Below are 13,223 nucleotides of genomic sequence, written 5' to 3' on the forward strand. Positions count from 1 at the left end.
ACTGACATAAAACACATGCTCAGTGTGCCAGACAGGGAGCCTTACCAGCGTCTCCCAGCGGAAGATGTTGCTGTAAAAGCAGATCCAGTTTTCAGAGAGGTAGAGGCGGCCCTGCAGGAGAATGTCTCTTTGTAGCGCACATGAGTAATCTGCAGGTGAACAACAGATGATAATTAAGGAGCATCGAGATGAGGAGGCAGGACAGCCTAAATGTGAGGATAAGCAGCAGCACCAAGGGAAGTTACTCAACGTAATTCTGCAGAAAGTCAACGCAAAGCCAGAAGGAGCTGGACCACAGCTGCTGCTCTGTCCATTGGGTTGCAATTGCAGCATGCCACAGACAATCTCTCTTAGTGACACACTACCTTGCCCCATTAGCTGGCCATTTGGTAGCATTTTATGAAGTATTTCTAAATTTTAACCTGGGTTTTCCTTCTCACCTTCTAGTGTCACTGCTTGTTTCGCCCCCAGTTTAAGCCTCCTAAACAATTTCTAGTCCTCTGCTAGTACGTGCATATTTGAGCAGTATGAGACATGGTATGAGATCATCAGTTACATAAGATAAAAGAACAGACGCGATGCAGCGGACAGTCACTAATCAACTGCAGAACCACAGCCTAAATGTATTTAGGGAAGGCAGTGGTGTGAGAGTTGGGAGCACTGGAGATGTACAAAGGAGTTCAAAAAAAAAGGGAAGTTCAGCAGTGTGCACATTGAGACACGCAACCCTGACGAATGGAGGAAAGAGCTCAGACACTAACAGTGAGATTTGGGGAGCACTATGGGGGAGAACATGCTCCTCAAATCATAACGAGACAACACTGTAGCCGATAACAACCAGCTTTGCTTTCCCTGAGCCAAACAAATGACATCCATTGGAAAGAGTGAGGAGAGGGAATTGCCTGTGGACACGAGACAACAGGCTTGCTCCCTGATGGCAGCCTTTTAGGAGAGGGAAATGCTGCATGTACATGTGCTGCTTTACTCCTAAAACCACAGGCCTGCACAAAGGGATTGTCCTTACCTACGATGAGGCGCTCCGTGTCAGGAAGATGTTTGAAGAGTTTCCTGAAATCTTCATTCCGTTGTTTGTAGGTCGGACTCAATACCTGCAAATAACAGAGCGCCTGTTAAAGAGAGGGGCAGGCATGAGTATGGAGAAATGGAGTGGGAAAACAGGAACACCTTGATAAGGAGAAGGGGGATCAGATGCACTTACAAAGCATGAGGCCAGGAGCTCCCATCACAGCAGACACACAGATGGGAGGATGTGGGAATCATTGTATCAAGTGAGAGGAAGAGGAGGACCTGACTTGGAAGAGTAAGTACAGCACAGAAGGTCTATACTTTGTCTGCAATGCAGAATTGCATGGGAGCTGTGACTGCAGGGAAAATCTCTTTTCCTGCCATCATACACTGTCCAAGGTACAATACGTGCTCAGTTTGCAATGCATCAACTAGCTACCAATCCCATAAACAGCATAGCAACCCCAGACAATAGGAACTTAAGCACAGCTGCAGCCCTGACACAGGAGCTTGAGTGACAGCTCCAGAGTAACGTAGTCATTCCCTTTCCCCTCCCCATCAAGTGCTTCACCTGGCAGCCAGCGAACCCACCGCTACCTGCTGGCAGAGAGGGAACGTGGTTGCAGAAGAGGTTTGTGTGGGAACTCAACCATGTTTTTCACTTATTCTGCAGACCTCATAGAAGGCATCAGAGGAGGCCGTGCTGCTGGCTATGGAGAAATCAGGAGCTGGCTTCTTTCTGGTCTTTACTGAACTTTAATGCAACTCTGTCCCTGGACCTACAACTCTACCCAAAGACCACCTCCTAATGCCATGCACACGCTGACAGCAGCTCAGAATAGCCAGAACATCTTCTGCAGGCAGAGCTGATTTAAATAGAGGCAAATGCAATTTCAGGAGGTCTGAGTATCTCATCGAATCTCTCATGCTTTATCCCATAAACATAGGGATGGCAGAGCAACCTGGGGTACCCTCCCTTCCTCTCAACAATCCTTTCCTACCTCCTCTAGCTGCAAAATACAACCCTCCCAATGCAGAATGGTGGGCACACATCTGAGGGCTCCCCCAAATCAGTCTGATTATAGAAGATTCTGTTTGAGAAAAGGGGGAAAGAGGGCACACATAGGGGTGGAGGAAATACAAAGATTGCTTAGCACTACCCTCTCAAAACCATCAAATGCTGTCAAAGCCAAGACAGAAGCACAGAATCCCACTCATAAACAACATACCCTCCTCCACACACCAATTCAATGAACTAGAAACAGTACTGTTTTAACATTATCTTAGTACTTCAAATACATGCTCTGGCCCTGTGGGCCCAAAGGCAGGCCTTACTTTCGAATAAAACCTACAAACCAGCAATTGACAGAAATACCATTTCACTCACCAAACTTCTAGCCTTAGTGTCTGGAAAAGACCTTGGACAGAGATGGGCTCCACCAAGAGCTCAAACCCAAGATTTCCTGGGACCAGCAAAGAGGATGTGCAAAGGAGGTGGGAGAAAGACTATAATCAGGCCTGAGCTTTGGGTTCATTGCATTATAGCAACCAGACTTAGCAGTAGGGTCTCCATATGGAGGGGTGCTCCACTCCCTCTCCCACTGTCTGGGATGTTCTGACCTGTCCAAAGCCTGTAGACACTTCTGCTTAGCAGAACTTCTGTTACAAACACTTCAGTTTAGAGACACTCACAGCTGGAATTCCATCTGATCCATTGCAGAGAACCTCCTGGGGTAAGTCGGCAAGCCCCTCCAGGTCCCACTGCAGATATGGGAGTTCTTGATCCAGTATGGGATGCCAGAGAGCCCCGCAATCCAGCAAGAAATCCATGGTACTCCCTCAGCACTTGCACAGCTCCCCGTGTTCTCAGTCAAACTCTGCTTTTCCTGTTCCTGCTGTCACCACTTCTTGTTTAGATTCAATGTCGAAAGAGATTCAGCAGTTTGGCAGGAGTTTACGTGCCTTCCCCTGCTTTCCTCCTCACATTCAGGTCATCTGCCCAGCGGCCTCTGCAGAACTGACAGAGGACTCCTCCTCCAGAAGACTTCAAAAAAGAGGCTCATGAGGATAAGTGTGCTGGCAGGCGATGTTTGAGCTCCTCTCTTCCAGTCTTCCCAACTTGTTGCTGGGGGTATCCTCTGAGAAGGGCTGTAAATATGCCGACAGCCCGAGCAGCTCTGTGCAATGCGTTGTCTGCAGCCTAAGAGCCAGCCCCGATGGCCAGCACTGCCAGAGCTGGTAACTAAAATAGTTCCAATTGCCAGCACCCTGCCAGCCCAGCAGTATTCACAGATCTAGCTGCAGTTCCAGGACTAAACAGGACGGTCAGCAGCTCAGAGACTTCAGCTGGTTGGTTGTTTTTTTTCCCCTTTGAAACCAGAAAAGCAGTTATCCTTCAGTGCTCTCCGCAGGCTCTCCTCTCCTGTCCCTCTCTGGTCTGAAAAGCAGCTTCAGCCTCTGCTGAGGTTTCTGTAGGAAGGAGCGGGTGTGGAGATACCGAAACCATTCGCACATGCTTTAAGTTACTGTGGCTGGGTGATTCTGTGGGCCAATGCCCTGCAGTAACCCAGGCTCGGCCCTGCCTCCCAGCAGATGTTTCCTGTAATGGAAAGTTGCTGGACAGAGCGTGCTGGGGGAGGCGTGGGGGGGGTCAGGGGGGCCGGGGTAAGGAAAGACCAGCCTGCAGAACATAGTCATGATGAAATCAGCCATCTGAGATCCACACAGTTAGGACTTCAGGGCTCAGCTACTCCTGCACGTATTTCTGAGCCCCTCCAAAAGCACAGGTGTGATTTGGTGTCACTTCATCAGTTGGGTCACTTTGGGAATGAGTGGGGAAGAATTTTGGAAAGAGCAAGAGCTCCTTCGGGCACCAGCAATGAACTCCCTGCAGGTCTCAGAAGGACTGCTGGAGTACAGCTCCCTGTATCCCTCTGCCCCTCATCTGCACCCTGTCCATCTCTTCACTCAGACACAGAAACACAAAGGAAAAGTCCACACCGGCACTGCTCAACTGCAATGCTGTCTGTGGAAGCAAGAGACAAGAATAATGTAGAAACAGCCTCATTCTTCCAAATAACCTGTGCACACAGCTGTCTCCAAGCAAACTAACAAACCACTGGAAAGCCACAGTTTCACTGCAGGGCCAGCAAGTGTAGGCTGCCCATGGACAGGGAGAAGCACCAAGGTGCTTGGGTGCATCACAGAAGCACTGCTGGGGCCTGTCACCGTTAGAAGGGCACATCCATCAATCACCCCAAGACACAGAGAGAGCAAAGTGATTTCTGCAGCCTAAAGAGGATGATGTATCAGCATTGCAGACAACCATGAGCTATTTGCTTTGTTGTACTGGATGTCCCTTCTTGCTGCAAACGACTCATGGGATTACTTCTAGCAAACCCCTCAGATTACACACCCACCATCCCCGTGCCAGATCTGAATGGCACCAGTGATCGGATGAGCTAACCCGGAGGTGGGGACAGCAAACATTAACTCTTCTGCAAACAGAAAGAGACGGGACAGGATGGCACTGCGAAGGGTGGAGAGGAGGCTCAGGGGAGGAAAGGGGAGAACGGGGCGCCCAGGGTCACATCTTGCTGATAATACACTGAGAAATACGTGGGAAATCTAAAGCAGAAACTGATGGGGGATGGGACAGCACAGGGAAGTTTGACAGTGCAAGAACTGAAAAAGAAATGGTCTTGGTGCAGCACGTGGCACAGAAAGCAGGTGGGTCAGGGGAGAGGTGGCATGAGGCAGGGAGAAAAGGGGAAAGGAAAACCTTCACTGATCTGCATGACTGATGGATTTGCACCTAACATTTAAGGAAGATTTACAATTGCTTCTTGACAGAACAGAAACACGACTGGAAAGGCCAGGATACACAGTGCGCCTGTGAGAGAGTTCCAATGCCAGAGACAGCAGGGCTGATGTGCTGATGAATGCCAGCAGGGAAACTGACCACCTGTCCCACAGTTTTTCTTCTCAATCTGGTCTGCTCTCTGAGGTCTTTTTTCTTCTTTTTCTTCTTCTTTTCTTTTAAAAGTGATTGAACAACACAGGGAGAAGCTTCAGAGTAACGCTGGCAGCTCGTGGTTAAGAAGTGAGTTTGAATCTATCACCCCATAAGCTCACACCAGAAATTCATTCCAACTCAGTGCCACTACGCCACAGCAGCCATGCTGGGCCCAGTGATCAAAATACCTAACATCATATCAAGGCTGAAGGGAATGGCCTGCAAAAACACCTGAAGGACAGTGAGTTAGCAGTGCTCCAGGAACAGCTGGACACACGGTTATGGAACCCAGAAGCTGACAGCACTGACAGACAGCACCTCACTAACTCTCTCACCATCAGGCCTGGATTTCTGCACTAAATCCTGCTGATAAGATCACTGTTTCTGGTCAGACTCAGGCTTCCACCTGCTGGGTGGCCTTTTCTGATGTCTTACCTAAAATAGTGCTTACTTTTCTTTCCAGCAGCTGAGAATTCCCCTTCACTCTGGTATCTACAAGGCCTCCAACAGGGCGCTGCTTTAAAGAAGTCAGCACACCAAGTCCACCAAAGGCTGATTTCATACTGTGTTCAGTCCAGTGATCATCTGACGTAGTTACAGACAGACTGCACAGTCCCAGAAAGGTCAGCTCTTTACAAGACCACACTGAGGCCTGTCCCTCTGTTCAGCTGCTTCTCCTGCTGCCACTCCTCCTGCCTCCCTCGTGTCCCTGCTTGTTGCAGTCCTCAGTGCAGACTGTGCTCTCCCAAAGACAACTTTTCAGACTTACTATTTAAGAACAGCTAAAAGAGGCAGTTAATGTCTTCACACTGTAATTTTCCCACTCAGCGCTCTGGGATGGTCCTGCACATGGGTGGAGAGAGTGAGACTCAGGTCAGTTACAGGGAGAAGCTGTAAGAAGGCAAAAACGCAAGCCCGGTTGCAAAAGAGCAGGCAGGTGAAAGGGCTGGAAGTAGACATAGATAAACACAAAAGAAAGGAGTACAGACTAGGGCTGACCTTGAGTTCTAAACATTAAACTGCGAAAAAACCTCATGGACACATATATACAAATCTTCCATCTTCCCCAGTGTCAACTGTTTAACTTTCACAGTCATCTCATGCTCTTTTCTGGGAATGTTCTCTGCTAACTCTCCTGGCACGCAGCAGCCCCCAGATCTGGGAGCAGAGACGGGAACTTACAGAAGCAACTTCTGCTACGGAGAGGCAGACATGAGACCCACGTGCTCCTCCTCCCCCAAAGCCCAGCAAGAGAAGGACAAAGGAGATGACTATTTTCTCTGTCAACAAAACGTCTCCAATTTGCCTCTGATTTTAAGGACTTCTGCTGAGGGAATGATTCCTTCTGGTGACTTGTGGAGCTCCTGCATCCCACACTGTTAGCACAGCCTCCTCCTCCATGTAACCAGGGAAGAGGGACATGAACTCCCCACTGCTAAGCACGTCGGGTCTGCAGAATAAGTCACATCTCTGTTTCAGTAAACAAAATTACAGAGAAAACTTGTTTGGGAGCTCTGTTTTTTCCTTAAAAACAAATTTAAAAACTCTCTTAAGAGTAATAAACCAATCAATGATAACTCAGCACGCAGATGACTCAAACTGCGTCCTGATGGATGAGCACAGATGGGTGAGGCACTGCCAATGAGCTGCAGTCTGCACGAAAGCAGTTCCTCCAGGCCAGGGGCTCCATGTCTGACACTCCCCACCAAAGGTATGAGAAACACCTCAGGGACGTTTCCTTGCCACAGCTCAGCCAGCCCAGAGATGTTTGCTTTTCCACCGTAAGGGCACAAACACAAAGCAAACCCATTGAAGTTGAGTGCATTCATTCGGGTGTTCCTTTTCTAAAATCTCACAGTGACCCTGACCAGCTTGTACTCATCTCTGGAGAGCAAAGAAGAGAAAGCACCAAGAGCACAGAAGGACAGGTCTCTTGCCACATCAACCCATGAGCTTGGTTCACTCCCTTTCTCCCACTTGTCAGTCTGGTAGGGATGCCAATCCCAAAAAGCACTGCTAGGATCAAGAGGAGAACACGCAAGGGCAGAAAAATTGGTAACATATTAAGGAAAAAGTAGACAAAAAGGAATCTGGGAGAGAGAAAAGGAAAGCTTCCAGTTGGCAAACAGGGGCATGGTGCTACAAAGACAAAAAGACCAGTTAAAAGCAGCAAAAACTGAAGCTGGCATTCTGACCACTGATGCTCTGGGGAGCTCTGAGGGCCGTGTGCTCTTTGAGGCAGGGTCTGTAACTTTGGTCTGGCACCCAGGGCCACCAAAGTGACACACGGAAGGCAGAGTGTTTGCTGCAAGCACAGAGAACTTCTTGTACAATGAAAGCAAGGGCAAGTGAGATAAATGAAACGTCAAGGCTTCACAATGGGGTTGCCTCTACAGGTTCATTTCTAGAGCTGCTCTCAGTATGGAAAATAAACAGAGGAATCAGACTGGTCCAAGTGCCAGAAAAATCCTGCTGGGAAGAAGCTGGCAAAGAAAAGAAACTCTATCGAGGAGAAACATTAGCAAATTTTTAATATTAATACTGCCAATAGGATTTAATGCCTTCCTGGAGTTTGCAGCCCATCTGCGTCTCCACATTGCTGCTTTTATCTGGCCAGAACGTCTCTACTCACTAGAACATGTTTTGTTTTCTAAAGGAAAATAATTGTGGGGCGAACCACAAAATATGCAGCCAGTGCTTACTCTCCGGATGTACTGTCTCTCATGCTGAAAATATATGGAGGAAAAACAAGAGAACAGAAAGATAAGATAGAGAGGACACAGGAACACAAGAGACCCACAGAAGCAGACCACAGCAAAGCATCGTGCAGCAGGATGTGCATCTCAGCAGCTACAGCCTGACTCAGCTCTTGTGCAACAGCAGAAGTCACCTTGAGCCATGGCCATGGCCTCCATGAGCCTGGCTGGGCTGCCTACATGCCCCAGCTGCCTCTGACTGGAAATTCTCTGCCAACCTGCTCTCCTGTTTTTATCCTCCTCTCTTCATGCTATTGTCTCCATGCCACTATCTGTTTCTGAGGTCAACTCTTGCTTGTCTGTGCTGCTCTCTACCTTGCAATCTGATTATCCATCTTGGCTCTTCTTTCGAGCAAAAGGAGTTTGCAGGGATGTTGCTGCCAAGAGGACAGCTGTTCTCTGTTGACACATCTCCCTCCGCCACTGCAGCCCTCCCTACTAAATTTCCTTCTCTTTTTGAGGGAGGCCTGCCCACTTCCTACCAAGAGCACAAAGAATTCCTACATCAAACCAGATACAGTTAACACTTGGAATAATCAGCAAATAGGATTTCACCCAAAAGACATAGCAGACTTATCACTTAGTTATTACTGAAGCAAAAGGAGTAGGGCGCAAAAAGAAGAGAAAAACAAAAAAGCACCTTCTCCTTCGCTGGTAGCAAAGAGCATGCTCCATCAGGAGCCCCACTCTGACGTGCCTGTCCAGTGACTTAGACCCACGACCCCAGACAAACCAGCTGTTAATGCTGACAGGACCTCAGCCTCCTGCCATAGTGCTTCCCAGCCAGGACACAAGGTGCCACAACTACACAGCATGATACCTAACCAGCCACACAAAGGACATTCAGACAAGGCAGAGAAAGTGAAAAATCCTGGTGCTGGTTATTTGAAGTCTGCCCCTTGTGCCTGTGTCAGATCTGAGCACGTCATAGCAGCTAAAAGCCCTGGTTCTCCTGTCTCATGCTGCTGGAAGGTGGGGATGCTGCAGAACATGGAGTGACTGCTGCATTTTGCTGCAAAGGCACTGTGCTGCTGATAGCTGCCCTGAAGAGCCTGAGGGTAGGGTTCAACCATGCAAAGGTGACCGACTATGGGAATGTGCAAACCACCAGCTATGTGCCTACAACACTGCTACTCATGCTCGCAGAACAAAAATAAGATTGAAGCAGAAGCAGAAGATAAACCATCTTTGCTTTTCTGTGAGATCAACAGAAAGTAATTCCTCTCTTGCCCCGCTCCACCCCGAGATGCAAAGGGTTTGCACAGTGGCAGCTCTGCTTGTCACCACATCAAGACCATTTGACAGCGAACTGGAAGGTACAGGATGTAGAGAACATCAGAAGAGTGACTGGAAGGACGAAGCTTTTGCTCCTTGTCTCTGGCACCCTTTCCCTTAGGATGTCAGGTGTCCTTTGCCAGTTCTGAGCCATTTCCATCTTTTCAGAAATGGTCAGTAAGCCCCACTGCCACTGCAAAGCCCCTTTGCACCTTCTCCCCCACCCAAGCACCCAGCCCACTTACACACAGGGACAAGAGAAACAGGAGTACTTACATTATACCAACTCTGGCTTTTCTGTAAGGACAAAATAAAAGAGAAGGATTAGTTAGCACAGAGATCTTAGGATCAAAAAGAAAGACGGACAGAGAAAGTAGGTCCAATCTGGTTTGCATAATTAGCGAAGTGAAAGCGAGATTAAACAGGAGATTCTGGTGAATTTCACAGCATGGTCTAACACAGCTATTTCCAGTTACAGAAACAAAGATCAAATCCAGGAGCAAGAATCTACAATAGGAAACAGGTCAGGCTAATGTGTGCATGTCCACATGCACACACACGCACGCAAACCTGCACACATGCTGCAATCCCTTTTGCAGAACAGCAGCGCCCACCAGCAACGGAAGAGCTCATCATAATCACTGCCACACATCTCTGTTCAAGGCTTTATTTTCCAGGCCTGCTGCCTAGGTTGGGAAAATCACATTGATTTGCAACAAAAACAACAACCCTTGGAGAATTCTTGGAATGCAGGGAGACCATTTTACTCACAGTAGCCATCAGCCAACACTTTCAGTAGTATTTTAAATTTTAAAAGGGAGACACATACAGAGACAAGAACATTGCTAGAGGAAAGCAATAGAAAAGCTGAACAGAAGAAAAAAAAAAAAGAGACTTATTTGCAAAATTTTAGCACTTAGTGTTTTGCATCATCTGCACACGTACATTGTTGCTCTTATTTGCATTTCAGATGGTTTCAGGACAGGCCACAAGTCACACTGGAGCATCTGGAAAGGCTCACTCAGCTTGGAAAGTCACTTTTGGCCATTTTTAGCCAGAGGTGTGATTTTTCAGCACAGAGGGAGGAAGAAACGAGCCTCACACTCCCATTCGAGCAAAGCTGGCTTTCCAATGTCAGGACACAGAGCAGAAGCATCCCCACGGCTGGGGCGGATTTACCCCAGAACAGCAAAGCATGGGGCACCACAGCCTTACACCATTAGCAGAGCTGAGCCATGGGGCACAGCATCAGCACTGCAAGTGCCAGCAGCCCCACAGCTCAGCCTGTCCCTTCCTCCAACCTCCACAGCCACACACCTGCAGGGCACCCGGCCGAGTTCTGCTTAATGGACAAAGACAGAAGCAACGTCTTACTGCACTTCTTTCTTTGAAGACATCTCGCTTCTGACTTTGGACTGGGAGTATTTTTCAGTTTTATACCCCGTCCAAGCTAAAATACAAAGGCAAACAAACTCATCTCAGACTTTTAAGGGAGTTTGGGAAAGTTTCACTCAGAGAGCTAAGTTCCTACTGCCAGAAACACAGAAATTAGCTGTGCTGGGTCAGCCCAAAGCAGGAGCAATGACATTCATCATGTTTTACCATAAGAAAGTAAGCACAGAGAGTTAATGAGCACAGATTGGACCAGAGATTACTATGAAGACATGCTTCGCCTACATTGCTCTCCTCCCTGCTCACAGTTTCCTGTGCTTCCTGTACACCGCTGCACCCAGTTAACCTCCCCAGCACCTGGATCCCACGCCCAGCTGGCAGCCAACCCTTCCCAAGGATTGCTTGCCACCTCAGGCATTTTGGCCAGTTGGGAAGTCATCTTGTTTACTGCACTGATCTCCAATGAAAATCCCCACAGTAACAGAGAATGTGTCACAAAAGAAACCACAACAATTTGATACTTGAAAGAGCAACACTCCTCAGGCCTCTCTCCAAACCCAGGGGAAAGGAGCGGAATACACTCTAAGGCTCACTAACTAACCAGAGGAATCTTCTCTTGCTTGCTACACTTCCCCACACTTGGCCATGCCCTCCATTTATGAACTGTCCAGCTGAAGTTGTCCTTCTCTGCAGGGGGACAAGGAAAAGTCCCTCCAGTGATGGCTTCTCTGCAGCATCTTCCCTCTTCCACACCTTTAGGTGGATACCCAAGCCTCATCTTTTGCTTCAAGTTTTCTAAATGTGAGGAGGTTCCTTCTTCCTGTCATCTACATTTTACACGTAACAGATTACAGAGAGTCCATAGAAAAGCAAAACTAAGGTTCTGTGATAATCTGACTTCTTAAATCCAACTTCAACTGCATTCAACTTTAAAAAGAAAAAAGGTATATCACTGAGTGTCAGAACGTAGAGGGCTGCAAACTGTGAAAATCAAGAGACAGTACAGCAGAGGGGGGTGAAAAAGGAAAAACATATTCTTACTTTGAGCAGGTTAAGTCTGTCATACTGGAAAAAGAAACCATAAGCATTAGAACAGAAAAAATAAAATAAAGCAGGAAGGGGGGAAGGGAGCTGCACACAAAAGTGGAAAAGATGTCACTGGTTTGCAGAGGTGATGCTGTGGGAGCTGACAGCAGAACGCAGAGTTACATGGTGGCTGTAACCAGGAAGAACTTTGGAGAAGTTGAGAAAAATGGGGGATTTATGAGCCTCTAACGACTGTAAGGCTGCCCCTGAATCTCCATAGGTTGGAAAGTTCGCTTTACAATTTACATTCGCTTGGAAAGTTACAGCTTTACAATGCAGATGGGAAGCGGTGGATCACATGAATGAAGTTTGGCTTGCTAGCTTGAAGCCAACAGAAGTTTCCATCTTTTAGCACTACTGGGAGCAGGATCACAATCCCTCCTACATACTTCTGCTTCCAGAGGAACAGAAACATTCTGCCAAGTGAATGACATGCCGTGGGCTATAGATACATTACTAAATCCATTTTATAACCAGGGAAATAGGGACACAGAGACAAGATGAGGGCACAGAACTCTGAATATATTCCACAGCCCTTTCTCCTGGTCTGCATACCTCCAGATCTACACTATTCACCTCTCTTCTGCATCCCTATTATCTCAAATAAATTGATGCACTTTATTCTCAGACTCCTCACCTCTGTTCAAAATGAGCAGAATACCTAAAGGAGGATTGTGCCAGCCAGTAGGAGGATCAAATGGGAAGACACAGCCAAACTCTTCTCAAAACTGACACTAAAAGGACAAGGTGCAACAGTTATATGCTGCAGTAGGGGAAATTCTACTTGGATAAAGCCTGTTCACAGCAAGAGTGGTTAAGCACTGGAGCAGGGACCAGCAAGGCTGTGATATCTCCATCCAAAATGCAGAGAAGTCTCTGGGCAATTCAGTCTAACCAAATCAATCCCATTTTGAACAGGATTTTGGACCAGAGAGCTTCAGAGAACCCCTCCCCACCTAAACAGCTCTACAGTCTTCTGAGTCTGCATTGCTATTAGGTATAGGCAGTAGGAAGAATATTGAAAGATTTGCAACAGAGATGAAATCACTTTTTTCTTTGTGCAAGAGCGAAAGAGTTAAAAATACGTTATCCCTCTGTTGGCAGCAAGCAAAATCCCTTCATTCCTTGAGCCCAGAAAGCTGTTTCAGGAGCAGCAGTGTTCGCCTAAGGCTGAGACAGGCTTACAAATCATCTGGTCCGTGCCAAGGTGGTGGGTGGCAAGGGAAATCAGCTCCAGGAAAGGCCTCTTACAGATGCAATCCAGTGCTTAAAAACTCCTGGTGCAGCGCTCCCTCTGATGGCAGCACTGCAGCACGACGATCAGCGCAACAGACAAAAGAGGGCAAGGGACTTCAAGCGGATCTGTCAGCGGTTGTATAAACACAGCATCAAACTCATGGGCTCAAGCTGTTTCATTTCATCAGCGAGACAGGTTGGAAAATCAAACTGTTCTTCTTGCAGAAGATGGGTGGGGAGAGAAGAGACTGAGATTTTACCATGTGTGCCCCTCCTTTCTTTGTTCCCAGCCTTTCCCCATCTTAAACAGTTATCTTTGTCATGTGGGGGGAGAGACAGGGAGCTCACTGCACCTGATTCTCTCATACCAAAAAGAGCTGTTTTGTGGAGCAGGGGGTGAGATTCTGGCTGGGGAGGGGGGTCGGGTCAGGAGCTTT

The 13,223-nt window shown here is 47.7% G+C and overlaps 1 protein-coding gene across 24 annotated transcripts in view; it reads right to left on the reverse strand.

Moving 5' to 3' along the window:
* The window catches only part of GRAMD1B (GRAM domain containing 1B), a 111,092-nt gene that overhangs the window by 18,994 nt on the left and 78,875 nt on the right, over positions 1 to 13,223 (reverse strand). For 19 of the 24 annotated variants that reach the window (XR_014879710.1, XM_085209382.1, XM_085209383.1 and 16 more), the window contains 3 exons: positions 9,349 to 9,369; positions 1,025 to 1,127; positions 46 to 149 (listed from right to left, as the gene is read on the reverse strand). Coding sequence is in view for 23 of the 24 variants with exons in the window: in XM_085209382.1 (XP_085065508.1) it covers positions 46 to 149; positions 1,025 to 1,127; positions 9,349 to 9,369 (228 nt within the window). In the remaining variant the exon portion in view is untranslated. Of the gene's footprint in view, positions 1 to 45; positions 150 to 1,024; positions 1,128 to 2,718; positions 3,614 to 9,348; positions 9,370 to 13,223 lie in introns of those variants that run through there. The other 5 variants (XM_010723641.4, XM_031556878.2, XM_085209378.1 and 2 more) reach the window with 3 other exon arrangements.

Source organism: Meleagris gallopavo, chromosome 26, assembly GCF_905368555.1.
Source record: "Meleagris gallopavo chromosome 26, MGAL_WU_HG_1.1, whole genome shotgun sequence".
In the NCBI taxonomy this organism is placed as follows: Eukaryota; Metazoa; Chordata; class Aves; order Galliformes; family Phasianidae; genus Meleagris; species Meleagris gallopavo.